At 34.3% G+C, this 27039-nt stretch overlaps 5 protein-coding genes across 6 annotated transcripts; 3 read left to right on the plus strand and 2 right to left on the minus strand.

Moving 5' to 3' along the window:
* Nucleotides 1–393: 393 nt before the first annotated feature.
* LOC117788160 (putative uncharacterized protein DDB_G0268364) lies at nt 394–18061 on the plus strand. Of its 2 annotated transcripts, XM_034626830.1 has the most exons (7): nt 394–636; nt 823–935; nt 3611–3637; nt 5161–5358; nt 12869–13116; nt 14532–15748; nt 17336–18061. In XM_034626830.1, the coding sequence occupies exons 2-7, from the start codon at nt 840–842 to the stop codon at nt 17356–17358; spliced, it is 1809 nt and encodes a 602-aa protein (XP_034482721.1). In that variant the 5' UTR covers nt 394–636; nt 823–839; the 3' UTR covers nt 17359–18061. The 2 variants fall into 2 exon arrangements, with proteins under 2 accessions (XP_034482721.1, XP_034482722.1); XM_034626831.1 differs by lacking the exon at nt 3611–3637.
* A 292-nt stretch (nt 18062–18353) lies between these two features.
* Nucleotides 18354–19965, minus strand: LOC117788164 (bladder cancer-associated protein). Its single transcript, XM_034626835.1, has 3 exons — nt 19791–19965; nt 19145–19639; nt 18354–19020 (listed from the first exon to the last, which is right to left on the minus strand). Exon 2 carries the CDS (start codon nt 19554–19556, stop codon nt 19317–19319), a length of 240 nt encoding a protein of 79 aa, XP_034482726.1. The 5' UTR covers nt 19557–19639; nt 19791–19965; the 3' UTR covers nt 18354–19020; nt 19145–19316.
* A 254-nt stretch (nt 19966–20219) lies between these two features.
* On the minus strand, nt 20220–21462 carry LOC117788162 (CAAX prenyl protease 2). Its single transcript, XM_034626833.1, has 2 exons — nt 20932–21462; nt 20220–20876 (listed from the first exon to the last, which is right to left on the minus strand). The coding sequence occupies exons 1-2, from the start codon at nt 21329–21331 to the stop codon at nt 20374–20376; spliced, it is 903 nt and encodes a 300-aa protein (XP_034482724.1). The 5' UTR covers nt 21332–21462; the 3' UTR covers nt 20220–20373.
* A 123-nt stretch (nt 21463–21585) lies between these two features.
* LOC117788161 (succinate--CoA ligase [GDP-forming] subunit beta, mitochondrial) lies at nt 21586–23576 on the plus strand. The gene is made up of 4 exons (XM_034626832.1): nt 21586–21748; nt 21834–21963; nt 22036–22135; nt 22494–23576. Exons 1-4 carry the CDS (start codon nt 21698–21700, stop codon nt 23458–23460), a joined length of 1248 nt encoding a protein of 415 aa, XP_034482723.1. The 5' UTR covers nt 21586–21697; the 3' UTR covers nt 23461–23576.
* Nucleotides 23577–24146: 570 nt separating this feature from the next.
* Nucleotides 24147–26797, plus strand: LOC117788163. Its single transcript, XM_034626834.1, has 2 exons — nt 24147–25077; nt 25683–26797. Exon 1 carries the CDS (start codon nt 24239–24241, stop codon nt 24974–24976), a length of 738 nt encoding a protein of 245 aa, XP_034482725.1. The 5' UTR covers nt 24147–24238; the 3' UTR covers nt 24977–25077; nt 25683–26797.
* The last annotated feature ends 242 nt before the right edge of the window (nt 26798–27039 follow it).

Raw genomic sequence — 27039 nt, forward strand, 5'->3', positions numbered from 1 at the left:
CGTAACCTTTATTTGTTTCGGTTTGATTTCCTGATAGAAATATATAAAAAATCAGTCAAAAATACAATTGAAATTTGTTGACTGTGTAGCTGATCTGAGAATTTAACAGATCGCAGCTGAAAGCTTTTAAGCTCGCTGTCAAGCTTGACTGCAAAGCACACAGCAATTGACAATGCATTTGTGTGTGTGTGTGTGTCAGTGAGTGTGCATATGACTGTGTGTGTGTGTGTGTGTGTTTGTCGTTTTACTCTTATTTTTATTCGTTGCTTGTTTCAATGTTCGTTTTTTTGTTGTATTTTTTTTGCTGCCGATCGTGTGTTGCCGTCTGTGTGTGTGTGTATGTGTGTGTAATTGTGACTTCGCAGTCGACGCCGACAGACGAAAAAAGTTTTAAATCTGGTAGAAAAATCTGAAACGAAACGCGTTTGAGGCTTCAGACGGCGAGTGGCAGTCGTACAACAAAGACGTAGTAATATTATCGTTATCCACCTGAAAAGTATCTGAAAAGTTGATCAGACAACTTTTTCAAAAAATCAACTACAACAACAAGCAAAAAAAAAGAAATACACCCGCAAAACAGACAACGTAAATTGAACTCCTTTTACTTTTTCGTATCTGTACAAAATAAATTTCAATGTAAGTGAAGAGCAGTAAATACAAAAAAAAGAATATATATATATATATATATATATAAACAAAGTGAAATTTGTACAAACGTTTTATGAAAGTGCAAAACTGAATTAAATATTAAACTGTGACTACACTCAAAAAGTAAAAAATCAAGGATAATACGAGTGCAAAAATATATCTTTATATTTGTAGTGCTAAAAGACACATAGATGACCGAGAAGGATAACGTATCCATGGCTACCGTGCAATTGAAGCCCGACTATGCGGCTAGCGAGGTCTATAGCACCGCCAGCGAACCGCCACCGGTGAGTTAAGATCCTATATATATAATACATCATTTACACAGAAAAAAAAACTGAAATTTTAAACTAAATTTAATGTCAAAAGTGTGAAAAGTTCGCTGATCTTTGATTTTTTATGCCGATCTTGAAATACTCGTTTCAAATACAGCTTCTTATTTAACTCTTTTTGAATATTTTAATCATAGGAGCTTTTATAAAAATTGTCTATTTAATTTAACTAATTTTTACATTTTCGAATTTATCTATTTACTCTGTATTTAAAAATTATGTACTTAATTTAAAAAAACTGCTAATAGAATTTTATGCTCGAATTTAAAATGAACTATTGTTTTCTAAATGCAAACTTCAAAGAATACCAATTGTATTGAGTTATTTTATTTTTGAATTTTTAAATGATTTAATTCCAATTAAATTTTTTCTTTGGCATTTTTATATTTATCTATTTAATTCTTTATTTACAAATTATATACTAAACTTACTCTTTAAAAAATCATGAATTCTATATTCGAATTTTAAGTTTATCTCTTCAGTCTGCATTAAAAATTATATTTTGCAAACAAATGTTATTTAAAAAATTAGCTGCTTAAATAAGAAATTTTTTATATGAAATTAGCATGATTATTTTTTGCTGCGTACCTATCTATAAATATAAATATATGAAATTGTGGAGCCCTAGTAAATTTTTGGTCGATTGCATTTAATGCGTCCATTTGTCATTGTTGAATGGCGAAACTAATTACAATTTCCATATGTCATTTGGTCGTTTTGACTGACAATTATTTGCGCTACCTTTATGTAAGCTCTAAGCGGGTCAACAAATCTAACAGACAGATCTAAAGGTAGAGGGAAAAACAACACATATATAAAAGGCAGTCAGGGTCAATTGTGTTGGCTTGGATTAATACATCCGTTGCGGGTCTACGCTGCGTATGCGCAATATGTCGTTTTCTTTGTCTTTGTCTTTGTCCCTGTCTCTGTTGCATTTTCTGTCTGCACGCAGCTGCAAAACGTGATCATTTTCACCAAGTAAATGCAATCCAGCTCTCATGCATAAGCAATTTGACTGCAAATAATTTTAATGCAATTTTTCATTCTTTTTTTTTTTTTTGTTGTTGTTGTTGTATTTTTAAATTATTATTATGATTATATGCCGTCCTCTCGGCAAATTGCATGCAACGTGCGCTGCTTTGACAATTGTCAGTGCCTGTCCGCAACGACGACCCCCGTTGACATTTTAAAACAAATAAAAAAGCAACAAAAAAAATCACAGCAAAAATAAAAAAATTAAAAAATAAAATAAAATAAACCTCAGAGCTGTGTGAGGGGCTTCAACTACGGCGCAGTTGTCGGCAAAGTGTGAATAGATTTTTACTCATTTGTAGTAAACCACAACCGCACAAATAGAAAACCAGTTGAAAACCAATTTTGAAATTTCCGAGATCTAATACAAGAGTCACGACTGTAAATAACAAAAAAAACTTCATAATGATAAACTCAAACAAATGCGCTGAAATACAAGTCAAATGCGCGATGACAACATCACAAGAGACATAAAAAACTGGCGCAATTCTCACTCAAGAGATCTCTCAAGAATCTCAAGCCATTATGTGGGCTGGCAATTGATTTGTTAATTTGCATAAAATGCATTTAACATTTGCATTTGTTCGCATTTTCCGCATCAGCCATAAATTGCAACTTGTTTGTTGTAATTGCACTTACAGTGAAAGCTAGCAGTTATCCAACACTCTGATTAAACTGACATTAAATGGTAACTAAACAAGAGTTTTCAATTGTTTAATATCATATAAAAGCCACTTATCCACAAAAATTATCATACGCATTTTTTATTTTTTTTATCATAGAAATAAAAAAAAATAAATCCCATGAAATATCGAATAAATTTTTGATTTTTATATCACTCTAGATAGTTGTTAAGCGTAAAAAAATCCCTTAAATAAATAATTTTACATTAAATATAACTAAAAAAAATTTTTTTGTCCAGTTTTGATTTTAATATTACTTCAATTAGCTCAAAATATTTCAAAACTCCCTTAAATAAATTATTTAACATAATATAAAAGTCTCAATAATACTTCTATAAATTTTTGAAATGCAAATCATATAAAATTCCCTCAAGTTAAATAACAAAAATAAAAAAATTAATTAAAAAGGTCAACATCTGTTAACAAAAATATATATTTAGCTACCAAAATTTCTGCCATCAATTTTGTGACGAAACTTGAGAGAAAAATATGTACAAATATTCAATTCTCAAAATATTTCGAAAAAAAATTTGTGACTTCAATTGATGATTGTTTTTTTAACAACACACAACGAGGTTTTTTTCAGCTGCTCGTTAATCACACTACGAATCAATCATTTTGAAAAGCCCTACTCATGAATAACTCATCTGGGTTTTAGTCTGCAGTCAGAGTGCGTGTACTTATAGCTTTCACTGTGCCTTAAGTTTTGTTTTCTATGCAACAAACTCATTAACCTTTCTTCTTTTTCCTTTTATTTTTTTTTTTTGTAAACCAATGTTGTTACTTCTTTCGTAATGCACACACAATCTCTCAACTCAAATCGAATCGTCAAATATATGATATATGTTTTCTTTCAATCTTCCACCCCCCTCGCACAACAACAACAACATCAACCACAATACAACAACAACACAGCTGGGATTTTTTAACTTTAATCATCAGGTTTGTCGTTCAAGTCTTTTGTCTTTTAACTGCACCCAAAAAAAAAAAAAATAAACACCAACAACAACAGCAGCAACAACAACAACAACAATAAATAGAAGAAGCAGAAAAAATTCATCATCCATTGGTAACGAGCAACAGCTGTTTTGTTGTTGTTGTAGCAGTTGTTGTAGTTGTTGTTGTTGCCTGTGCCTAACATTCACAAAAAAACAAAAAAAAAATACACTTCACTTCACTTCACTTCACTGTTAACGATGATGTTGTGGCGCGACTGCGACGCTGGCAGCGACTGCGACTGCGACTCACTTTCGCAATTGCATTTGAAAACATGAAAATGGGCACAAAACTCACGTAGTAACACGCTGGCAATTCAAAAGGTGTAAAATTGCACATTTCGCTGCACACACACACACACACACACACACAGTCATATGTGAAGTTGTGGATGCCTCACCCAAAAAAAAAGAAGAAAAAAAACAACTTAAAAAAAAATAAACCTATAATAACTCCAGTCTCTTCTTTACCACAAAAGTTTTCACTCAGTTGTTGGCGCATTTGCGACGTTGCCAATTCTCATTTGCCTCATTTAACACTCTTTTTTTGCTGTAGTATTTGTTACTTTTCATATTATGCACTGTTTCCAATGTTTTCCACCCAAAAACATTAAAAAAATAAACTATTATCAGCGTCTTCTGCTCTAAAATGTTGTTGCGGCGTTGCCAATTTTCATTTCCCTAAATTCACAGTATCTTTTGCTATTTTGTTTTTGTATTTGTTTTTTTTTTCTAGTATGCATTGATACCTGTCTTATCTAAATGAAGAGTTTTGTGCTTCACTGAGTTTTTGGTGATTTTGCGCTGTTGTCAATTTTCATTTCATAATTTAGACGGTTAAACTTACGTCAAAAAATTAGCTTTAGTCGCTGCTGCTCAACAAAAGCTTTTCCGTACATTTTTGGAGGCTTTGCGCTGTTGCCAATTTTCATGTCGTTAATTTGGCATTTATTGTAGTATATATAGTTAACGCTTTATAAGCACTTTTTTGTTATTTGTTTATTGTTTTGACATGAACTTGGCAATTTTTGCACCTATAAAAATTATGTAAATATTTGTCAGCTTGTGATCTAATCGAGTTACAGTTACGCTTAACAGTTACCGCACTCATTTCGTTTTTCTTTTTCTGGCCTAATCAGCATTTTCGATTATGCAACTTCAGTAGCTCTTTTAGGTATCTTTTTTCTTCATTTTTGTTTTTCTCTTATTCGCTTTAACACTCTAGTTTTCTTGTTATTTTTTGTTGGGGTTTTTCCTTGGGAAGTTTTCTTTTCGTTTTTTTCTTGCACTTTGCACTGAAATTTTGGAACGTGAGTCAAAGACAAGGTGAACGCTTTTACTTGCTCGCAAAAAGGTCAAGCCGCCAAGAGCACGAACAAACTTACCAGCACAAAAAGCAATTACAAAAATATTAATTAATTAAAATAAATTGTTAATATTATTATATTTATATTTTTTGGTTTTTTTTAGGCTTACAAGCGCCAGGCGAATTCGGTAAAAATCGCTAAAATCACCGCATTCACCATCATTGTGTCCGCTTTTATTCTGGGCTCGTTTATCTTGGCCTCGTCGTATCTGCAGGCCAAGGCCTCCTGTGATCAGGTGCAGGCCCTCGATTCGGTGCTGGAGAAGGAACTGATGCTGGAAACATTGCAGCAGGTGAACAAGGTAAGTGGCAATTACTGTTGTGAATTAGGGCCTTTTTTTTTTGTAAAAATCGGTCTCTTCAAAGAATAGTTCAGCAGTAAAAAGCTCAAAAATTCCCCAGAAGAATATTCCGAAATTCTTCATTATTTAAAGTTAAAAAAAAAGGAAATAAGACAAATATTACTAAATTTTATGCACAAATTCGTAACGAAAATAATATTCAAAATGTACAAAAAATGTTCAAGTACAATGACGTGTATTAAAAATTTTCGAATAATAATAAAATATCCGCCTTTCATTATAAAAATATGTACATATGTATTCTGTACATTCCTTGAATAGAAAAAAATCCCAAGTCCAGTTTTTGTTCTATTTGATACATTTGGCGTTTAATCTTGCAACTTATTTAGAAACCTACAGTCTCACATCATAATGCCGAAATTCTCAGAACTGATAAGGAGTATAAAACAAATTTAATGGATGTCTCATAAGAACAGGTTTTAAAAAATAAAAAGAAATTAATTTCTAATGCGTAAAAACTCAAAAACATTTGAATCGCTAGATGAAATTATGTAGAATGCTTTTAAATAAAATTAAAGACTTTAAGAACAACACTATTATTTGAATTATGCTGATTTTTATTTGTGATATTTATTAGTTTTTGAAATTAAATTTTCAATTCTATGTTTTAATTTTTTTTTCTGTTTAATTTATGCCATTTTTATGGCCCGTTGTTGGCATCTCTAGTGACAAGCAACAGGTGGCAATAAATGTTGCACGCCTCAATGCACAGCCGAGATTTGAGATACGAGTTTAGGGAAATAAACGAACATTTCGTATCAGGCGGTGTCAGTTTTACAATCAAAAAAAAAAAAAAAAAAAAAAAGTAGTAATAATAATAATGGAAAATAAATTTGTTAGGTAAGTGATGTGTGTGTGTGTGTGTGTAGTTTATATTGCCTTTTGCATCGTTCGCTGAACACGCCACAAAATTTAATACTCGTCGATTAGCCGCAACAGAGTCGAATTATTAAGCCAAATTAATGATAATTGCCGGAAAATGTCGGCGCATATCTACAAATTCAACAAAGTATGTGCACATGCATAGTATACATTGTACTATACACATAAAACTACATATTATACATATATATATAAATACATATATATAATAACAGCTGCGTGCTTTTGTTAATTCCACACAACATGCTGTTTATTATTATTTTGTCTTTCCTTTTGATTTCTTTCTATTTTATTGCACGCACTATTTATTTGCTAAAAGGTGCAAGCGCACACTTATAGCACACACTGTATATAGATTTATAAATATTGTTGTTCACGACATGAGCTATAAAACTGATTTTAGCTGGCAATGCAAATGAATGAAGGAAAAACCCAAGAAATAAACTTAAGTCTCAACTCTAGATTTCCTTTGTGCTCTCGAGAGCTTTTCTGGAGATGGAGATGAATATTTATAAAGTATTTTAATATATGCACTGGACTTCATATAATAAAACAGCTATATTACAATTCAGTCTTTAGCCTAATCATATAAAAGTATTTAAATGTAACTTTAACAACTTAATGGACTGTAAAGCTTTAATGTTTGTAATTAGTTTAAATTAAAAACAGAGATTTAATTGGAGGAAAAATGGGAATATACAAATATTTTAATAGAAATAGACATGCATATACAAAAGGTCTTTACACATTTTAATAGATAGCATGAACTATCTAGCGAATTTAATACAAATTAATGATGATTTATTTAATTAAAAATAAAAAGCTACGGTCAGTTGAAATAGCTCTTATTGTGAGGTAATTGAATATTTAAATTTAAAAGCTGCTTAATGCTAGAAAGGTTAGAGAGTATGACCCCTGAAAGCTAGAAAAAAATATTGTCCATGATAATTTTAATTAAAAAGCTAATAAATTAAATATAAAAAACATTTCAGACATTTAAATAATTAGTTGTTGGGAAATTCCTAAGCAAAAGCGGTTCTTAATGAACTGCAAAATCATTAAAGTTAACTGCAAGCTGCTCTTAAAAAATATAGTATATTAAATTTTACATATTAAAAATTAATGTACTGGGAAAAATCCAAATAAAATCGGTTCTTAATTGACTGAAGAAAAAACATATAAAATATTCAAAAACAATTTCCAGCTAGTCTAAAGATCAAAGTAAAGGTCTATAGATATTTCATTGACCCAGTCGAAAAGTTCAGGGTATAAAAAGCGCATAAAAGCCATGAAATGAAGTTAAGAAATAAATATCGATTAGATATGCTAAACTGCAACCTCTGTTGTCATCGCAGTGGCAAAATTAATGATAATTGGCCAGATTGCATGCACATTCATAAATTGATTACGAATACACTCGCATATTCACATATAAGGCTATACAAATATGCAATTGTATAAGTGCAAATTGAATTAGCGTGTGTTGCATGCTTCCTTGAGAAATTTCACTCATGTAATCAAATCGACCATTAAGCCATAACCATATGGTGTATATATATATATATATATGTACATCCATATATAAAATTTAATGGCACTCGGGTTTTTCTTTATATTTACTCATATCATTTGATTGTTATTCACAATTTGCATATGAAATTTTACGGCATCATCAATATTCAATTAACGTGCAATGAAAGTACATCAACAATAAAGCAAATAAAACTAATTAAATTGAATTAATTAATATGCAGCGGCAATTAAATTTAATGATAAATACGTTAGGCCAGGCCATTTTTATTGTTATTGAATGGATGCTGCCCCATTTGGAGGCGGGTTATTCAACTGCCCATAAAAATCCGAAAAACTCTCTCAACGTTATGTAAAATCGCAATGGAAAATTCAATCAAGCGAAATTCCCATAATTTGACGCTTAAATGGACACTGTAATAATAGAGCTTGGGAGCTGAGTGCTTTGGGAGCTGCCACTGATGCCACAGCTGCTTGCAACATAATCATCAGTGGCAACAATTGGCAAATCAAATGCCATACACAAAGTGAAAGCAGCAAACGGAACACAGCAGCCAGACAGAGAGACAAAGAGACAGACAGAGAGACAGACAGAGAGACAGACAGACGCTGACTGAGTGCAACATGTTGCAATCTCTGTGCATAACAGTGTTGCCAACTTTTAAAGCAATCAAAACAAGCAGTAAACATAAAAAAAATAGCTAAATTGTTCAACAACAAAAAAATCTGAATTAAATTGTTGCTTATAAATTTATAAAAAAAAATTGAAATTGATTGAATTAAATTTAGCTTATTTTTCAATTGAATAAATAGGCATTAAATACGTTTATTTATTAGAAAACATCTAAACAATATAATACAATTTAAGTTGATTGAATTAAATTAAACTTAGACCTAAAATACATTTTAAATGAAGCCATTTATTTAATATAAGATTCTTGAATGATTTATTAAATTGTAAATTGATTGACTTAAATCAAATTAAATTTTCAATTAGCTGCATCGGCAAAAATACATTTTAAATGGATTTATCTATTAAATATTGAACAACAAAATGAGGTAAGAGTCCAGCTACGAATGCACCTTGAAGCCCATTAATTTCTGATAAGTAATTTTGTGAAGAAGAATATTCAATATGCAAACAAAATATAAAAAAAAAAAAAATTAAAAGAAATTGGCCTTTGGCACATCCTAAAAAACAAATTTTTAGGTAAAAAGGAGCTGAACCTTTTTTTGAATTTAAAATGATTTGTATTCTGTGTGAAATACTCGACTAAATCTAAATTAATAAAAAAAAAGTCAGATCTTAAAATTAAAAAAAAGTGACCTACGAAAGAAAATTTTTTGAAGAATTTTTTTAACTTCTGGGATCCCATAAGAATCAGAAAAAGTGGATTTCGCAAAAGTTACAAAAAAATAAAATGTAATTATTCATTATGATTAATCAATATTAATTTTTGTGAATTTACGTTGCACCCAAAAATGTACATAGATTTTTATACGAGTAAGAAAAGTGAGAAAAAATTATAGCACATTTTAAAATAATACAAAATTTGCGCTGCTCTTTTTTTTTAAATTGAATTTTGTAAAAAAGCTAGATTTTAGCCAGCACAGTTGCATATTTAGACCAGCTGAAGCGATTCGCGTGTAGAGGGGGCGTGGGCGGGAATGCGGGCGCGGCAAAATGCCAGAGATCATCAGCTGCAACAGCAACAGCAACAGCAGCAGCAGCAGCCATAATGCAGTCGCTGTCACTTTTTTTTTTATTTTTTTTTTTTATTTGTAATTGTGTTTTTATTTGCCGGCTGGCGCCGCTTGGCACCGTCACACAAATAGACAGACAGGCTGTAACCACACAAATACAAGCATAGATAAATATGTGTATATGTATATATATATACACATACTGCCGAGGGAGACCGACAAAGACGCAAGTCGAAGACGCGTTGACTGTTTGCCATTTAAGGCAAGTTGCTCGCTTAAGTCTTTCGTTTTGGGCACGCAAACAACAAAAGCCAAACAACTTATGGCCATTGCCCACAGTCGATTATGTAATAGCCCATAACAACAACAACAGCAACAACAACAGCACACATACACCATAACATATATATATATAAAATATATAATTTATTTGACGATTGTGCAAATTTGTTTCGCCAGCGGAATTATTATGATGTCTTTTCTGCCAGCTTTTCTTAAGGAAATTCTGTGTATTCCTTTAGAATTTTAATGCGACAACGATTGCGTCAATGCTTAAAATAAGCGTAAATAAGGCGTTGACAAAGAGGGGCGTTTCAAAAGTAATTGCAATAATAATAGCAACAAAAATTAAATGTCTATAATTTTATAAGCATTTAATTGACAACTTAGAGATTGAGTGTGTGTGTGTGTTTGAGAGTGTGTGTCTAGTTTTTCCACAGCACTTTTAATACAATTACTCAAACGTTCTGTGCAGTGTAATTGATGTTATTTTGCTCAAAGTCTCTCAGCGACTTGGCCTTGAAATCCCACAACAGAAAAAATTGAGCTGTAAACCGGAGTTAAGTTTAGCAACCAACTAAATGGAGGCGTGGCAGACAGAGGGGCGTTCAAGAGGTCTCACAACTGGAACACAGACTTGTTGACTTGATTTCTTGCCCGCGTTATTATTGTTGTTGTTGTCAAACTGGTTTAAATTTTTTATTATTTTGAGTGAAATTTTTGTTTGTTTTCTGGCGAAAAGCAAATTATGTTATGTGTCACACGCTTTTTGGCACCCGTGACTCAGTTTGGAAAACAGCTGAAACGTTGCAAGCTATCAATTTATTTATTTAACGGCTTTTAAAAGGCGGCTCAGTTGCACTCAACTTAATGGAAATTTAGTGTTAATGCAGCTGGCCAAAAGCGGAAAAGTTGCGTGACGATTTCTCATCATAACTTTGCACAACTGCAATTATAATGAAGACTAAAAAGCAATCAAATTTTGCATAAGGTTCGATTTAATGGCCAAACTTTGCTTAAATTGTTTGCAGCAAGAAATACATATTTTATCAATTACTTTAAATTTTTCTTTAATTTTTTTCAGTCTGTAAAATTATTAAATTTAAAAAGTTTCAACAAATTCAAAGCATTTTTAATGTTTTACATGGATTGGCTAAGCTTTTGACTGCAAAAACTTTGTTTTACATTTTCATTTTCTAAGGCTTTAAAATAATTTTATTATTAAAGAATTTCTGAAGACAAAGTTTTTATTAAATATTTTTTTACTGTTTCAAAATCAAGTTTAAGGAATAAAAACAATGGAAAATATATAAGTTAACAAAATAAAAAGAATAAAATGTATAGCTATAGTTATTTTATTTTTTTAAATTTTTTTTTCTTCAACCTAGGTTTTTTTCATATTTAACAAAAAATTAGTTTTATTTTCCATTGTTTTCGATTTCTTCTTGATTTTTAAAGCCCATAAAATTATTGCATTAACACACTTACAACTTTTTAAAGAATCTATCACAAGATACAAATCTATTTTTATTTTTCCACTATTTTAATAATTTTAATTTTTCGATAAATAAAATGTAATTAAATTTATAATTGATTACAGCTGTTTGGCAATTGATCAATAGATTATTTCTTAAGCCAGCTGTTCAATGTCAAGCTAGATAATGACCCAGAACCTAACAACAAACAATAAAAACAACAACAACAACCACAACAATAAAGCCATCAGCTACCGGATATATGTATAGTACGATATTATGTGGCATATAACATTATTTTTCCAAGTCAAATTCACTTGCGTAGGCGTTTTGCCCCTGGGCAGGTAATGTTGCCTTCCCCTATCTAACTACCTCCCCTCCCCTCTTCTCCCCTGCCTCACAAACCTCCCCGCAAACACTTGTCCGCACTATCAATCATCATCATCTGCCGTCGCATTGAATTAATGAGATTTTATTTTTTTGCTCTTTCTGTTTTGTTCAACAAATTATTTAAATTTTGCTTTTGTTTGCTTTGAAGTATGCTCAACCACATACATACACACACACACACACTCAATTTGAGTGCTTATATAATATATGTGTGTTTGCTTTTGTTTTGTATTTATTTTTCAATTTTTTCTACGTTTATTTTGTTTATTTTTATGTCATTTTACTTTTAGTTTCAGTCGCGTCACATTGCTTTGTATGTAGGTTGGGGTCACATCTTCTGACGACAAAACGTCTCATTGTTAGTGGCCACATAACAATTGCACTCACTGTACGCCTCTGTCTACGTACATTTATATATTACCCGTACGTGTTCGATGGCCTAAACCATTTTAACTGCCTTCTAACAACAACAAAAAATAAAAGACAAAACTTCAACTAGAAACATTTCCTTGTCAAATAAAATGACATGTTATATGAGATTGTAGCTGAAGCTTGAAGCCTTGAGTTAACTCAGAATTCCAGAAATGATCATAAAAAACACAAGATCATGATGACAACTTGAAATTGGCTCTTTTTTTTGGACTCTCACAGTTAATTATCAGTAGAAGATTTAAGTTTAGTAAAAAACGATCAGGTTTCTTGGAGTTTTTTTTATGACGAGTATTTTTTTTGTCTTCAAAAAATCTTTAGAGTGTTAATTGAAATTCTTAGTTATTTCCTAGGCCAACAGTTTTTTAGCTAGCTTGTTAATTTAAAATAAATTATTCTACAGAGATTTCGCTTTTTTTTCCAATAGAAATAGTCCTGTTCTATTACTTCCATATGAATATTTTTTAAATTTCAAGATGGTCTCTTTGTAATACTCCTATATATTTCAACTGATTATCTTTTGGATTCTCATTTTATGTTTATTTTAAAGATAAATAAAAGGCATCTTTCGGATAAAGCCTTTTTTATTAAGGAAAGATCTCAAATAAATCATATTTTAAGCTCTCATCATATTCTTCACTCTTTTAGATAGATTTGAGTAGGTTTTTCTTGCATTTATAGGATAAAATCTGATAATCTTCATAAACATAAACATCACAAACATAATCTAACCCTCTATATTTATTCTTCATTATTTTTAGGAACTACCGCGTGCTGAAGCTTTGCTGGCCAAATCCGATGGCGGTGAGGACTTGCAGAATCTGGATCATGATGATACCGATAAGAAGCACGATCCAAAGGCCGAAGACATTGAGCAGAGCGTGAATGAGCATGACAATTCCTACTCGGAGAGCGATGAGACCGAGGAGATGCAAAAGTTCCCAGGCAAGATGCCGCTCGAGCTGGACTTGAGCGATCTGGCCGCCGCCATTTTGCGCAATAACAAGAAGTAAGAATAATTACAAACTTAAGAATATTATGAATTTATGAAACATATTCATCAGAGGTCGCAAATGTTGCTAAGCATTTTAAGGTTATCCGTCCAATAAATTTTACCGTCAATTTTCCAAATTTCCATTTTGTTTTTGTTTCTTGTTTAATTTTTTTTTCATTTTTATACCATTTGTTTTTATATTTTCCAAAAAAAAAATAAATCCTTTGTGTTTTGTTTATGTTTTTGCTTAAATTTGTCTTTAAAAGTAGTTCTTTTGGCATTTTATTATATTTAAAACAAAAAACCTTGTCTAGAAAATATTTTTTAATATTTAATGGTAAATATATTTAATGTTTTTTTATGTTTTTGCTTAAATTTGTCTTTTAAAGTAGTCATTTTGGCATTTTATTATATTTAAAACAAAAAAACCTTGTCTAGAAAATATTTTTTTATATTTAATAGTTTTCTACTTTATTTCATCCAACTATTTATAATTATTTGCAGCTTTGGCAGATAAAAAAATTTATTTCTTCATTAAAATATTTTAATTTCAAACAAACTTTCACTTATATCGGTTTTTCTGTACAAAAACATATTTTATTTAAGCTTGTAAAAAGTGTTAATTTAAGTTGTTAATGCTGAGACACTATAACATACAGATAACACACATAACTGATATTACACTGCAAAAAAAGTGTTATTTTAACTTGTTATTGATCAGAAAATTTTTTTGCTCTGTTTTTTAACATAACACTTTGCAGATAATACAAATAAACTAAAAAAAAGTGTAATTATGAGTTGTTACTGCTCAGACACTTTTGTGCTATTTTCTTTTGCGATCTCTGCTCAGACACTTTTGTGTTTTCAAAGCTTTACTGAAAACATATGAAAGATACTACAAAAGCACTGGAAAAAATGTTATTTTAACTTGTTATTGTTCAGACACTTTTATACTCTGTTATTTAACACATAACACTTTGCAGATAATACAAATAAACTAAAAAAAAAGTGTTATTCCTTAACTGAAAACACATGAAAGATACTACAAAAGCACCAAAGGAAGTGTTATTCTAAATTGTTACTGATCAGACACTTTTGTGTTAATTTTTTTTGCGATCTCTGCTTAGACACTTTTGTGTTTTCAAAGCTTTACTGAAAACATTTGAAGATACTTTATAAGCACCAAAAGAAGTGTTATTTTAAATTGTTACTGCTCAGACACTTTTCTGTTATTTTTTTTTGCTAACTCTGCTCAGACACTTTTGTGTTTTCTTTGCTTAACTGAAAACACATGAAAGATACTATAAAAGCAACAAAAGAAGTGTTATTCTAAATTGTTACTGATCAGACACTTTGGTGTTTTTTTTTGTTTGCCATTTCTGTTAGTTATAGCTTATCTAAATAATATTTATTATTAATGTTTCCCTCAGATCCCGCATGAACTGCGTGGTGGAGCGCAAGCATGCCGAGGAGTTTGTCGATTCCCCCGCCAAGACGGTCGCACTGCCATTTGGCGTCAATCTGACCACGGATCCGAAGAAGGCGCGTATTACCGGCGAGCGTATTTCCATTTTCTGCGATGGCGGCGACGACAAGGAGGAGAGGGAGGAGAAGGAGGCGAAGCGTCTGCGTGAGCAGGAGGAGGATGACTCCGAGGAGGACAATGAGCCGATGCGTCCCATGTTCATACCGTTCCAGCGTGTGCCGATACCCTTCGGTCGCATTCCCGACCAGATGCCCCTGACACACATGCCCCAGCGCATGATGCCGCCAGCGATGCAACAGCAGCTGCCCTCCCAGGGATCCATCATCATCCGCCAGTTGCCGCCGCCGTTCCAGCATCTGCCCATGCGTCCTCCGATGCCGCCACAGGTGATGCAGGCGCCGCGCATGGAGCAGCAGGAGCCACAGGAGCAGCGTCAGCAGATGCCGCAGGTGCAGACCGTGAGGATTCACATGCAACAGTTGCCCTTCCGTCAGATTCACATGGCCGATGATGTGCCCATGCAGATTCCCGCCCAGCAGCAGCAGCAGCAGCAGGAGCGTGAGATGTCCCTGCAACGTGGCATGCCACAGCGTGAGATGCCACAGATTCAGATCCAACACATGCCCCTGGGCGTGGCACTGCAACGCGTGGGCATCACCGCCGATGATCTGCGTAATATTCAGCGCATGGCCGAGGATCGTTTCACCGATGAACTGCGTCGTCTGACCGCCGAGGAGGCCGGCGACTCCAATGAGAACAACTCCAATGCCAACTCCAGCGAGGAGGAGGAGCACTCCGAGACGCCCATGTCCTCGGATGAGCAGTCCACCGCCGCCACAGCTGGCCAATCTGCAGCTCAATCCCAGGCCGAGCAGCGGGAGCAGCGGGAGCAGTCACAGCAGCAGCGAGAGCGCGAACAGGAGTCCAGTGATCAGCAGGAGGAGCAGACGCCACAGATGCAGATCCAGCGTTTGATCCTGCAGCCGCTGCCGGAGCAGCCACGCGACACAATGACCCCGCCCATGCCCGATCAGCCCGCCCAGGTGCCATTCGGCCGCATGATCTTCGGACGCAGCCTGGCTCAACCCGTGCGCATTCCCGTGCCCATGATGCAGCCGGCTGAGGGCGGTGTCGCCTCCGAGGAGTCGCAGCGACCACACTGTGAGTACACTGATCAAAAATCAATTTTCCAATTTTGATGCAGAATCAAAATAGGGGCCAAATAATGAAAAAATTGATATTCCACAAGGAAATCGGTTAAGATTTGACAAAGTTATGACAGTTTGAAGTTAGTGAAAAGGTGTCAAGGGGAAAGTATGGAAAAATGGACAGTGATAGAAGAAAAATTCAATATTCCAATTTTGATGCAGAATTAAAATAGAGGCCAAATAATGAAAAAATTGATATTCCACAAGGAAATCGGTTAAGATTTGACAAAGTTATGACAGTTTGAAGTTTGGGAGATAGTGTCCAGGGGAAAGTATGGAAAATGGACAGTGATGGAAGAAAAATTCAATTTTCCAATTCTGATGCAGAATTAAAATAGGGGCCAAATAATGAAAAAATTGATATTCCGCAAGGAAATCGGTTAAGATTTGACAAAGTTATGACAGTTTGAAGTTTGTGATAAAGTGTCAAGGGGAAAGTATGGAAAAATGGACAGTGATGGAAGAAAAATTCAATTTTCCAATTCTGATGCAGAATTAAAATAGGGGCCAAATAATGAAAAAATTGATATTCCGCAAGGAAATCGGTTAAGATTTGACAAAGTTATGACAGTTTGAAGTTAGTGAAAAGGTGTCAAGGGGAAAGTATGGAAAAATGGACAGTGATGGAAGAAAAATTCAATTTTCCAATTTTGATGCAGAATCAAAATAGGGGCCAAATAATGAAAAAATTGATATTCCGCAAGGAAATCGGTTAAGATTTGACAAAGTTATGACAGTTTGAAGTTTGGGGAAAGTATGAAAAAATGGACAGTGATGGAAGAAAAATTCAATTTTTCAATTTTGATGCAGAATCAAAATAGCGGTCAAATAATGAAAAAATTGATAATCCGCAATGAAATCGGTTAAGATTTGACAAAGTTATGACAGTTTGAAGTTTAGGAGATAGTGTCAAGGGGAAAGTATGGAAAAATGGACAGTGATGGAAGAAAAATTCAATTTTCCAATTTTAATGCAGAATCAAAATAGAGGCCAAATAATGAAAAAATTGATATTCCGCAAAGAAATCGGTTAAGATTTGACAAAGTTATGACAGTTTGAAGTTTGGGATATAGTGTCAAGGGGAAAGTATGGAAAAATGGACAGTGATGGAAGAAAAATTCAATTTTCCAATTTTGATGCAGAATCAAAATAGGGGTAAAATAATGAAAAAATTGATAATCCGCAATGAAATCGGTTAAGATTTGACAAAGTTATGACAGTTCGAAGTTGGTCAAGCCTCGGACCTAGCAACTTTACAAGTCAAAATTTTTCTTAATTTTGGCATGATTTTTTACAGAAAAATGAAATGTCTCAGAATCAAGTTTAAAGTGTTGTTTTATACTAATAACGATATAAGGAGTTGCTTAAAATTGAAAACTTAAGATTTAAAATATTGAATTTTCAAAAAATCAAAGGGGGGACCCTTAGCATTAAAATCGAAAGGAGAAAAAAAATGTTTTATATGAATAACAATTTTTTTCTATTTTAATTTAAAATCAAAATTCTTGTTAATCTTGTTATCTGCTCTTTCTCTTTACAGTTGTGCAGCCTCGTTCCGTTTAAGTAAGAACAACACCACGCCTGTGATTGCTGCTTTGCGAATCAGAATCTGAATCGAAACGAATTGAATCGAATCGAATTTCGTTGTTGTCATTATCGTAACCATGTCGTCATCCGTTGCTCGATTCCGAAGAAAAACATCTCAAAACTTTTTGTGTAGCAGCCCCCCAAAACGCCAAAAATGAAACCGTCAATCGATAGAAATTTTGAGTTTTGGCCCCCATTCGACAATCTCCCCCACACTCTATGTATCTCTGTATGATCCCTCCCACTGTATATCTCTATTACCCCACTTATCGTATCTATATATATCTCTATCTATATATGTATTTGTATACTTATTTTCGTATGTATTATATGTATATTGTACAATATATCTGTGTGTATAACATTCCAATCGGTCTCGTTAAATTTGATGTGAAAATATTATTATTATAAATTCAATTCGATTTTTGCCTGCAGTTTTGATTTGATTTGATTTTTTTTTTGTTTTTCTATTTTCGCCCTGGCCTATTTCACAAATAAATCCGATGAAAATTTGTACATAAATTATTGTATTTTATTTTTAATACTTTTTAGTAGTTTTTTAGTAAGTTAAAAACAACAACAACAAAAACGTGAAACAAAACAAAACCAAACAAATTGTACATTTTTTATATACATACATTTTGAAGCGAATAAAATTGTGGATAATTGGAAAACAAAATTGAAATTTGTTGAATTTTGAAAGGGATTTCTTTTACAGCTGAAAATTGAAATAAAAATATTGGATCTAAAAGATTAAAGAGCTGATTAAAACAACACTCAAATTACAGCTTTAAATAAATTGATTTATTTCATTTTTGTTATATTTTTTGTTAAACATAATTTCGTGTCTTTTCGTTACATTAGTAATATTTTAAAATAATTCAACCTTGTGTGTAACAAATTTGAATTCTTGTCGTGGTTTAAAGTAAATTTTACGAATTGCGATTCGTAAGAAAAAAAATCAAATATTATCGTATTTTCTTGCTGATTATATACTTTACATGAATATATAAATATGTAATGCATATATCTGCATATATGTATTTGTGTGCTTGTGGGTGTATATATATACAATTTGCATGTGCATAAGACAGGGAACAACCGATATAAACGTCCATAAAGGACGCACAGCATATGTTTTTTTTTACAATAAGTTTATTTAAATAATACACACTATTTATATAAACAGTATGTCAAGCAACTGTTTTGACAAAATAAAAATTAAACGCATGTTTTTTATATTTAAATTTTTTAATTCGTCGAAACAGTTGCTTGAGTACCTGTACATAATTTAAATGACTAATTGTAGAGTTGCATTGACGGATTAAATTGAAGGGAATTAAAGAATAAAAGGGCAGGAAACAGTTTTGCCTTATCAAAAAATTTAACAATACATTTTGTTGCGCTTCTTAAAAGAATATTTGTTTTAAGCCTAAAAAACGTTAAGGGAGAGAAACTAAAGGGAATTTAATTGAAGGGACATTTAGCTAGATTATTAATTAAAATACATTATGTAGTGGAAACGGGTAATCGATCGCGTTGGGATGAAGTTTGGTTTTTGGCTATCCAAGTTGGGCCAGAAACACGCCTCTTAGCCCTGTTGACTCACTCACTTGTTATCACTTATTAGGGGTATGCCTGAAAGAGTTTGAGATTTGATTTAAATCTGCATAAAATTGAAATCAGCCTCACAGCTGCTTATTTTAAAACTAGTTGTATTTTTCTTTGATTTAAATTAAATCTGAATCTGTTTCAGGCATACCCCTATTGTTTGTTTATTTATCTTCTTGTCGGTTTTTCTTTTTTGTAATGCAAATTGTATGTGTGTTTTAAAAGCGACGCGATTTTAATTTAGCACACTCCTGTATTTCGTTGACTAATTCGCTAGAATGGAGAATTCTGCGATCATCCCTCGCTCGCTCAGTTTAGCTGCTCTAACCATTCTCACAGTGATGTCCCTCACAGTTGCCCCAGAAGATGCAATTGCCGACGCCACTGTAGCAGATGAGCGAGACGGCCGTGAGAAAGACCAGGCTACAGATGGTGCATGGCTTGCGCTCCAGAAAGAATCCAATCAAATAGAGCACTATGAACATGACGTGTGTCTCCATTAGCGCTGGATTCGTTGGCTTTGGTATCAGCAGCACGGGCAGTAAACATTGCAGGCAATACATTTTCTCTCAGTGTATGTGGTGTGTGTGTGTGCGTCTGACTTCTGACGTGTCTTTCCACACACTTCTTTCTCTTGTTCTGCTCGCTGCAATTGTTATAAAATATTTGCCTTTTAATTGCTATAATTATTTTATCCTGTGGAAGAGACGTCAGCAATATTTGTGTTGTTGTTGCTGCGTCTGGCGTTGCTCAGAGATACGAGTGTGTGTGTGCGCGTGTGTGTTGACGGCACTTACCTTCCTCAAGCCCGCCTAGCCGTGTTGTTGTTCCTACTTAGTAGCTAATTTAAGCGTCTGTTTGTTGTGCGTTTTAATGTTATCACACACATTGCTCATGCTTCTAAATTTCTCACATCATAGCTGCACGTATTTCGAGGTTGCCACTCAACCCAAAAGACAGGTCCCAGCAAAAAAATTCCGATCTGGCAAGTTGTACCATTTTAATCAAATTGTCAAAAATAGTTGCAACTTAGCAAACAAACTTTTTTGAATTATTCTTAATTTTGAAGACAGAATATTATTTAATTTTTGCAGGATTTTTGTTAGAATTTGGTCGATTTTTCAATAGTTTTTTTATAAATACATTTGTTACTTCTCTTCCCTTGGTTTGACAAACTTCAAACTTTCATTATGCCGCCAACTTTAAAAGGAAATACTTTTATATTAATTAATTTGTTAAAATAGCTGCACGATTTATTAATGTAACAGGAAGACTTATTGTACATTCAGCTTAACATGATATGACTAAAATATGATACATAAAGAAATATGTATGATTTTTCGAATATGGCAACAACACAACATATGATAAATACTCTGCTTAAACGTTCCAATAAAGCTTGTTATCGTAAAGCGACGGTTCTGTGGCAATGGGCAGCAGGTAAATCCAGCCAGCGAGACCAACAAGGTACAACATTATGGCCAGCACACGTCGCCAGAGATCCTGCTGCCACAGGTCCTGCACATCCGGTAATCCCATGTGATTACACAAAGCGTGAACCAGCAAAGGAGCTACAACGTGACCGGTGCGGGCAAACAAATATGCCGAATAGAAACCAAAGAGTGTTGTGTACGTGAACTGAAACAATCCGATGAGAAGTGAGGTGCTCAGTTCCATTCCCAGACTCAGACGCTCAGCGATGTGATGCAGGTGAGCAACACCAAAGAAGAGCGGGGAAATAAACACCGCGGTGAGGGGCGAAAAACTCTGCAGTATCAGTGGCATCATGCAGGCGCGAAATACAAATTCCTCACTCAAAGGCGCCATCACATGATTGCGTATCCAGATTATGTTGCTCAACGAGCCGCGCCAGTAATCCAGATCTAAAATAAGTAATCTTTCTAAATAACATATTGTGTTGCATTTGAAGGAACATACCAAAATAGGAACGAAATGATTCATTCTGCATGTTTACGTAGATGGGTCCCAGATACAGCAGGGCCGTCAAAAGATAGGGTATCACAATGGCCTGCCACAATCCGTTCCAGCGGAAACCGAGTAACTTGGGAAACGGCTCACGTTGCAGCAACTCAGGCGATGAGAAGAAGTAAACAAACAATGGCGCCAGCAACATGACAATGGATACGCTGGCAAAGCGTCGTTTTATTGTCGTCGGATGATCCCGATTGTATTTGGTGCTCCACACATATAGACTGCCCACATAGATGACGGCCAGAACGAAGCTGCAGCTAACAGATGTGAGCACTGGAATTTGCGGCAGTGCTGCCAGCGGCGGCAATGTTGTACTTTCAGGAGCCATTTCACTCTCGTTGTTCATTTATTGTTTGTCGTTAAAGTTAGTCATTAAATGCGGTTCTTTTTAACAAAAAACGAAGTACTATACAACAAAAAAGATAAACAGCTGTTGGTCTAACTCAAACAAATTGTTGCCACACAGTGAAAACACTGATTTGGCGCAAGAGCTGCCATCCAGCAAAATTTTCCGTTGTGGCAACATTAAAATAAATGGCAACTTTTTTATCCAGGTGGCAACGTCTTTTAAAACAGCAGCGAGCTATCAACACTGTCAGTGTTTGTTGTTGCTTCTGTGCGTTATTTAAACAAGACTGCATTAATTTGCCGACAATAAAAATATTCAATTTGAATTTAAAAATATAGTTTAGTAACAAATATCGAGTTCAACATGTCGCTACTGATCAGAGCCGCTAAAACTGCACATCAGCTCATTCATAAGGTTTCTTTCCATTTAACATATGTTAACCCCGTTACTTGACCTTTGCCTCAAACTTTGTTTTCTTTGTTTATCAATTATTATTTAGGTACCTGTGCGACATTTGAATTTACTGGAGTTCCAGTCAAAGGATTTATTGCAAAAATATGGTGTGGCTATACAACAGTTCAAAGTCTTGGATAATTCAAAAACTGATGCGCAAGTCGTTCAAACATTTGGTAATCAAAAGCGAAGCAACCGGTTAACTTTATATAATCTTTGGCTAAATTGCCGCTAATTACCACACACAGATTGTCCCGAGTATGTGGTCAAGGCACAGATTCTAGCCGGCGGACGCGGCAAGGGAACCTTTGATAATGGCTTCAAGGGAGGCGTGCACATAACCTCAAAGTAAGTGTACTGATAACGCGCAGTGTTGACATATTAGCTATTTTAGAGGTAGACATGTAGTTATTTTCTAATTGCAATTAGTGTTGTCATTGCAGATATTTTATAGCTACTCCTGTATATGAATGAAATATGAATGTTTAATAGATATAGCTTTCAGGATGTGTTATGCTCTTTTATTATAAAATTTTGTTAGCCACATTAAATGCCTTTTTTTTTTTTGGCTATTTCTATCTTTCAAAATCAAGTTCACTATTTAAACCACTGAAAATCTGGCAGCACTGATAAAGATAACAGATAAGACAACGGATTAAAAATAAACACAATAATTATCAGCAATTTACCAATTCGAATTTTACAGCAAGAGCGAAGTTCTTTCGCTGAGCAAACAAATGATTGGGAATCGTCTGATAACGAAGCAGACACCCAAATCGGGTATAATGGTCAACAAGGTGATGGTGGCACGTAGCATCAACATAACCCGGGAGACTTATCTCTGCATTTTACTGGATCGCGAGCACAATGGACCCGTGTTGATTGCCTCTCCCGCCGGTGGCATGGACATTGAGGCCGTGGCCGAGGAGACACCCGAGAAACTGAAGACTGTGCCCCTGGACATTGCCAAGCCGATTCCCGAGAGCGTGCTGCTGGATGTGGCCAAGTTTCTGGAGTTCAAGGGTGATGCTGTCAAGCGTTGTGCGGATGAAATTCAAAAGCTCTACACACTTTTCAAAGCTGTGGATGCTGTGCAGATTGAGATTAATCCTCTAGCGGAGACTGATAAGGGAGAAGTCATCTCGGTGGATGCCAAGCTGAATTTTGATGACAATGCGCAGTTCAGACAGAAGGACATCTTCAACTTGGACACTACCGAAGAGGACTCGGATCCACGTGAAGTGGAAGCAGCCAAATATAATCTCAACTATGTGGCCATGGATGGAAATATTGGATGTCTGGTAAATGGCGCCGGACTCGCCATGGCCACCATGGACATTATTAAACTCAGTGGCGGTGAACCCGCCAACTTCTTGGATGTCGGTGGCGGAGTCAATGAGGATCAGGTCGCCAAGGCCTTTGAGATACTCACATCCGATCCGAAAGTCAAGGGAATTCTGGTGAATGTCTTTGGCGGCATTGTCAATTGTGCCACCATTGCTAATGGCATTGTAGCGGCTTCCAAGAAGCTAAAACTCAATGTACCACTCGTAGTGCGCCTGGAAGGCACCAATGTGACCAAAGCTCGGGAGATTTTGAAAAACTCCGGTCTGCCCATTCAGACAGCCAGCGATTTGGATGATGCGGCCCAAAAGGCAGTGGCTGCACTTTAAATTTAAGAATGAACTTTATCAAAGACGCACAGTGTTGAGCATTTAAAGGGACAAAACACAATAATTTTACGTTTGAAAGACTTTTTTAAATATATAAAATATATTTACACCGTTAACATTTTGTATTTGAAATTTTAACAGGGCGCGCAAATGTCGCTGTTAATAACAGTTGCATACTGTTGCAGCCCTATGTTATCGATAGCTAGCTTGGTCACAATTGCAACAGCACACAGATCTGGGATATTTATCGCTGCACAAAATATCGATACAGATTTCGAAGACGTTGGCGCCAGTAGCGATAAATTTAAATTTAGTTATTGTACATATCAAAATACCATATCTTTGCAACTAATTAATAATTTTAAGAAAATTTCAAATTCGAAACTAAACAAAATTAAGGTTTACATTTTAATGAAGGTTTGAAGCTTTTCATTCCAAGGGAAGAGAAACTACAAATTTAATTCTGAAAAAGAAATATAAATAAATTGCCGAGATTTCCAATAAAAACTGCAACAATTTAAAAAATTCTAGCTTCAAAATTAAGAAAATGCCATAAAAAAGGTGGACAATTTATTAGTTACCAATTTTGTCATTTGACCTTAATTGGTACATGCTGCCAGATCGCTAAATGTAACAGGGTGGCAGCCTTTCGGTCGGGTGGCAACATTTGGGCCAGTTGGCAACGTTGTGGGTAGAAAAGCGTTTTGCACCACACCCAAACCAACCAGAAACGCAAACAAACATTTAACGTAAACTGTGAAAAACATTGCCAAATTCAATGCAAAAATCGCTAGATTTTGCACGCGAGGATTCCCAGGAGCATTTACCCAGTCCACACTCTCATCATACGGTTATAATGAAGCGGAGAACATTGGCAGGCAGCTGTGGCGTTGGCGTCTTTATATTTGCCTTCGCCTTTATAGCGATTGCATTTGCCACGCCCAGTTGGCTGGTGAGTGATTATCGCATAACGGGCGCCAAACTGGACAGATTGGGTTTATGGGTGCACTGCTTCCGTTCACTGCCGGATGTGAATGACGATAGTCAGCGTCGTTTCTTTGTCGGCTGTCGTTGGGTCTATGATCCATTCACCAAGGGATACGATGAGATTCGTGGATTTCTGCTGCCCGCCTTTATGATAGCCACACAGTTCTTCTATACAATCACGTTTATTGGCATGCTGGTCAGTGCCATTGGCGTGCTCGTCTTCTTCCTCTGCGCTGGACCGGATCAGAAGCATTTTATACATCTTATACTCGGATTGGGCTATGTTTTACTGGGCTCTGGTGTCAGTGCTGCCATTGCGGTGATTGTGTTTGCCGGATTTGGCAATCGGAATGGTTGGATGCCGGAGCATGCCAACAATTGGTTTGGCTGGTCCTTCATCCTCGCCTGTGTGGGAACCGTTCTCACACTGGTGGCAGCCACTTTATTCCTCACCGAGGCGCATGTCCAGCATCGCAAGCGGTTGCAGTTTAAGGAGTCGCAGACACGCTTCGAACTGGTGCGGGGTTAACCCCCAGACCTCCAGTCTGAAGACTGCTCTTCAGTCTACAGTCTACAGTCTACACTCTACAGTCTACAAGCTTCTCCTCCAACAGGTGACAATAATCTTGGGTATGTTTTATAGGCATAGTTGTCAATATTTACTTTATGTTTATTATTTATTTTAAGTCGACAAAATATTAATATTATTTAAAAAATATTACAAATTTGCTATACATTTTTTTAAAAATATTTTCTGCATTTAATTGTCATTTAACTTTAATGCCTTATGCGACTTATGGCTTAACCTTCTGTTGAGTCAGTCAGGACAAACATTTTTATATTATCCCTTATTTGTTTAATTTTTATTTATTTATAATTGCTTATGGTTTTTAGTCAGTCATTTTTTATTATCATTTATTTGTTTTATATTTTTTTTGCATTCTAGTTGCTTATGCTTCTCAGAAGAAGTTAAAAAAATATTGCAATTTAATTTGAGTTTATCTCTTTTTTTAAAAATTAAATAAAAGCATACTTTTATTTATTTTTGTCACAATAATTTGTAATGGCAAATTTAACATCTTCTTTCCTAATTAAATTAAAAATTTAAAATAATTTTTTAGTCGACTGCTAAATAAATATAAATTTAAATAAATATTGACAACTATTCCTATTATGTAAATGAAGTATGCAACATGTGGCAACATTTTAACCTTCAACATCTTTGTCTTTTGCAGCACACCAGAGACAACACATCAGAAACATTCCGTCCCCACGACACTTTTCAAAGAATCTACAAAGCAATTCTCACCATACAATTAAATATATATATAGTTTTAGTTGGCTTAAACCAGCCGCTAGTTGAATGTTTATGCAATTCGCTTTCAATTGCACCAATCATGCCGCACAAGAGACTTTTCAGTTGGTACTTATGAATCATCCATCCATTTAATTAACGAGGCAAAACTGTTCTACAGAAGACTGACTGAATCTGCAATGCTTCTTCTCAACAACAACAACTATAACTACAACTATAACAACAACAGCTCAAATGAATCATTATCGCGTGTAATATCATTTTTTGCATATCAAATTGCGCTCAATTAACGCACAATTTCCCAACCCGCTTCCTCTGAAATTGTATTTTTCACATTTTTTGAAGTCGCAAGCGTTTAGAAATAGCAGTGTTGCCAGTTTAGCTTATTATAAGCTAAATCTAGCTTATTTTTAAATGTTAAAAATATGTTTAATTTAAAGGAAAACACTATTATTCCAAAATTTGTTGACTTTTTGGTAATTTTCCTTTAAAGCATTATATTATGCACAAACTGGCAGCACTGCTGAGAAGTAGCAATAATTAGTTACACACGTGCCTTAATTAAACAACTCTTTGTAATATTTAATAGTGCCTTAAAAAACAAAGTATTGTTAGTTTCTAATACCTTTCAAATTGTACGCTGCGACGACAAACCGATTGGATTGCATAAACTTCTACTAATCTAGTACCTTAGTTAAGAATTGACATATCCAAAACTATACATCAAAACCTAGTTAAGCACAACGAAACGATTAACGTCCAATATATAATTTAAGACATTCCATTTTTTTCGAATATTGTATACATTTAACACTCGTGTTTACCTGCTAATAGTCGAGGTAGCGAAGAGCTCTATATATCTCTTTAAAACTCTTGACCAACTTGTAACCCTCACAATTTGACAAATTTTTGTACCATATTCAAAAGGTATTAAACTGTTTTACTATATTTACAAACATCTATTTACATGTAACTTTTTTGTACAAACGACTTTTTAGCTAAAGCGCAAAATAATAAAGATTTTTTTTGTATACAGAGTAATTCCATATATATTTAGTACAGTAATTATTTTGATAAAATCAAGCTTCAGGTATATCATTTTACAATAGAACATTTTTCTGGTATTTAATATATTTCGATATTATTATAAATAGTTCTTATGCTGCTTAGAACAAGTTCAACTATTTTTAAAAATTTATAACCAAAATGCTTAATTATTTCTTTGTCAAAACAATTACTTGACTAACTGTATATGCTGTGATTTTGTTTATGTGAGT

Source organism: Drosophila innubila (genome assembly GCF_004354385.1).
Source record: "Drosophila innubila isolate TH190305 chromosome 3L unlocalized genomic scaffold, UK_Dinn_1.0 0_D_3L, whole genome shotgun sequence".
In the NCBI taxonomy this organism is placed as follows: Eukaryota; Metazoa; Arthropoda; class Insecta; order Diptera; family Drosophilidae; genus Drosophila; species Drosophila innubila.

Excerpts from the sequence above, each read along its gene's own strand:
- LOC117788160 (XM_034626830.1), top strand. The coding sequence starts at position 840 with ATGACCGAGAAGGATAACGTATCCATGGCTACCGTGCAATTGAAGCCC. Across the intron at positions 5,359-12,868 it reads CATTGCAGCAGGTGAACAAG|GAACTACCGCGTGCTGAAGC; the intron begins GTAAGTGGCAAT and ends CATTATTTTTAG. Across the intron at positions 15,749-17,335 it reads GGAGTCGCAGCGACCACACT|TTGTGCAGCCTCGTTCCGTT; the intron begins GTGAGTACACTG and ends TTCTCTTTACAG.
- LOC117788164 (XM_034626835.1), bottom strand. The coding sequence starts at position 19,556 with ATGTATTGCCTGCAATGTTTACTGCCCGTGCTGCTGATACCAAAGCCA.
- LOC117788162 (XM_034626833.1), bottom strand. The coding sequence starts at position 21,331 with ATGAACAACGAGAGTGAAATGGCTCCTGAAAGTACAACATTGCCGCCG. Across the intron at positions 20,877-20,931 it reads ATCATTTCGTTCCTATTTTG|ATCTGGATTACTGGCGCGGC; the intron begins GTATGTTCCTTC and ends TACTTATTTTAG.
- LOC117788161 (XM_034626832.1), top strand. The coding sequence starts at position 21,698 with ATGTCGCTACTGATCAGAGCCGCTAAAACTGCACATCAGCTCATTCAT. Across the intron at positions 21,749-21,833 it reads CACATCAGCTCATTCATAAG|GTACCTGTGCGACATTTGAA; the intron begins GTTTCTTTCCAT and ends ATTATTATTTAG. Across the intron at positions 21,964-22,035 it reads GCAAGTCGTTCAAACATTTG|ATTGTCCCGAGTATGTGGTC; the intron begins GTAATCAAAAGC and ends TACCACACACAG.
- LOC117788163 (XM_034626834.1), top strand. The coding sequence starts at position 24,239 with ATGCAAAAATCGCTAGATTTTGCACGCGAGGATTCCCAGGAGCATTTA.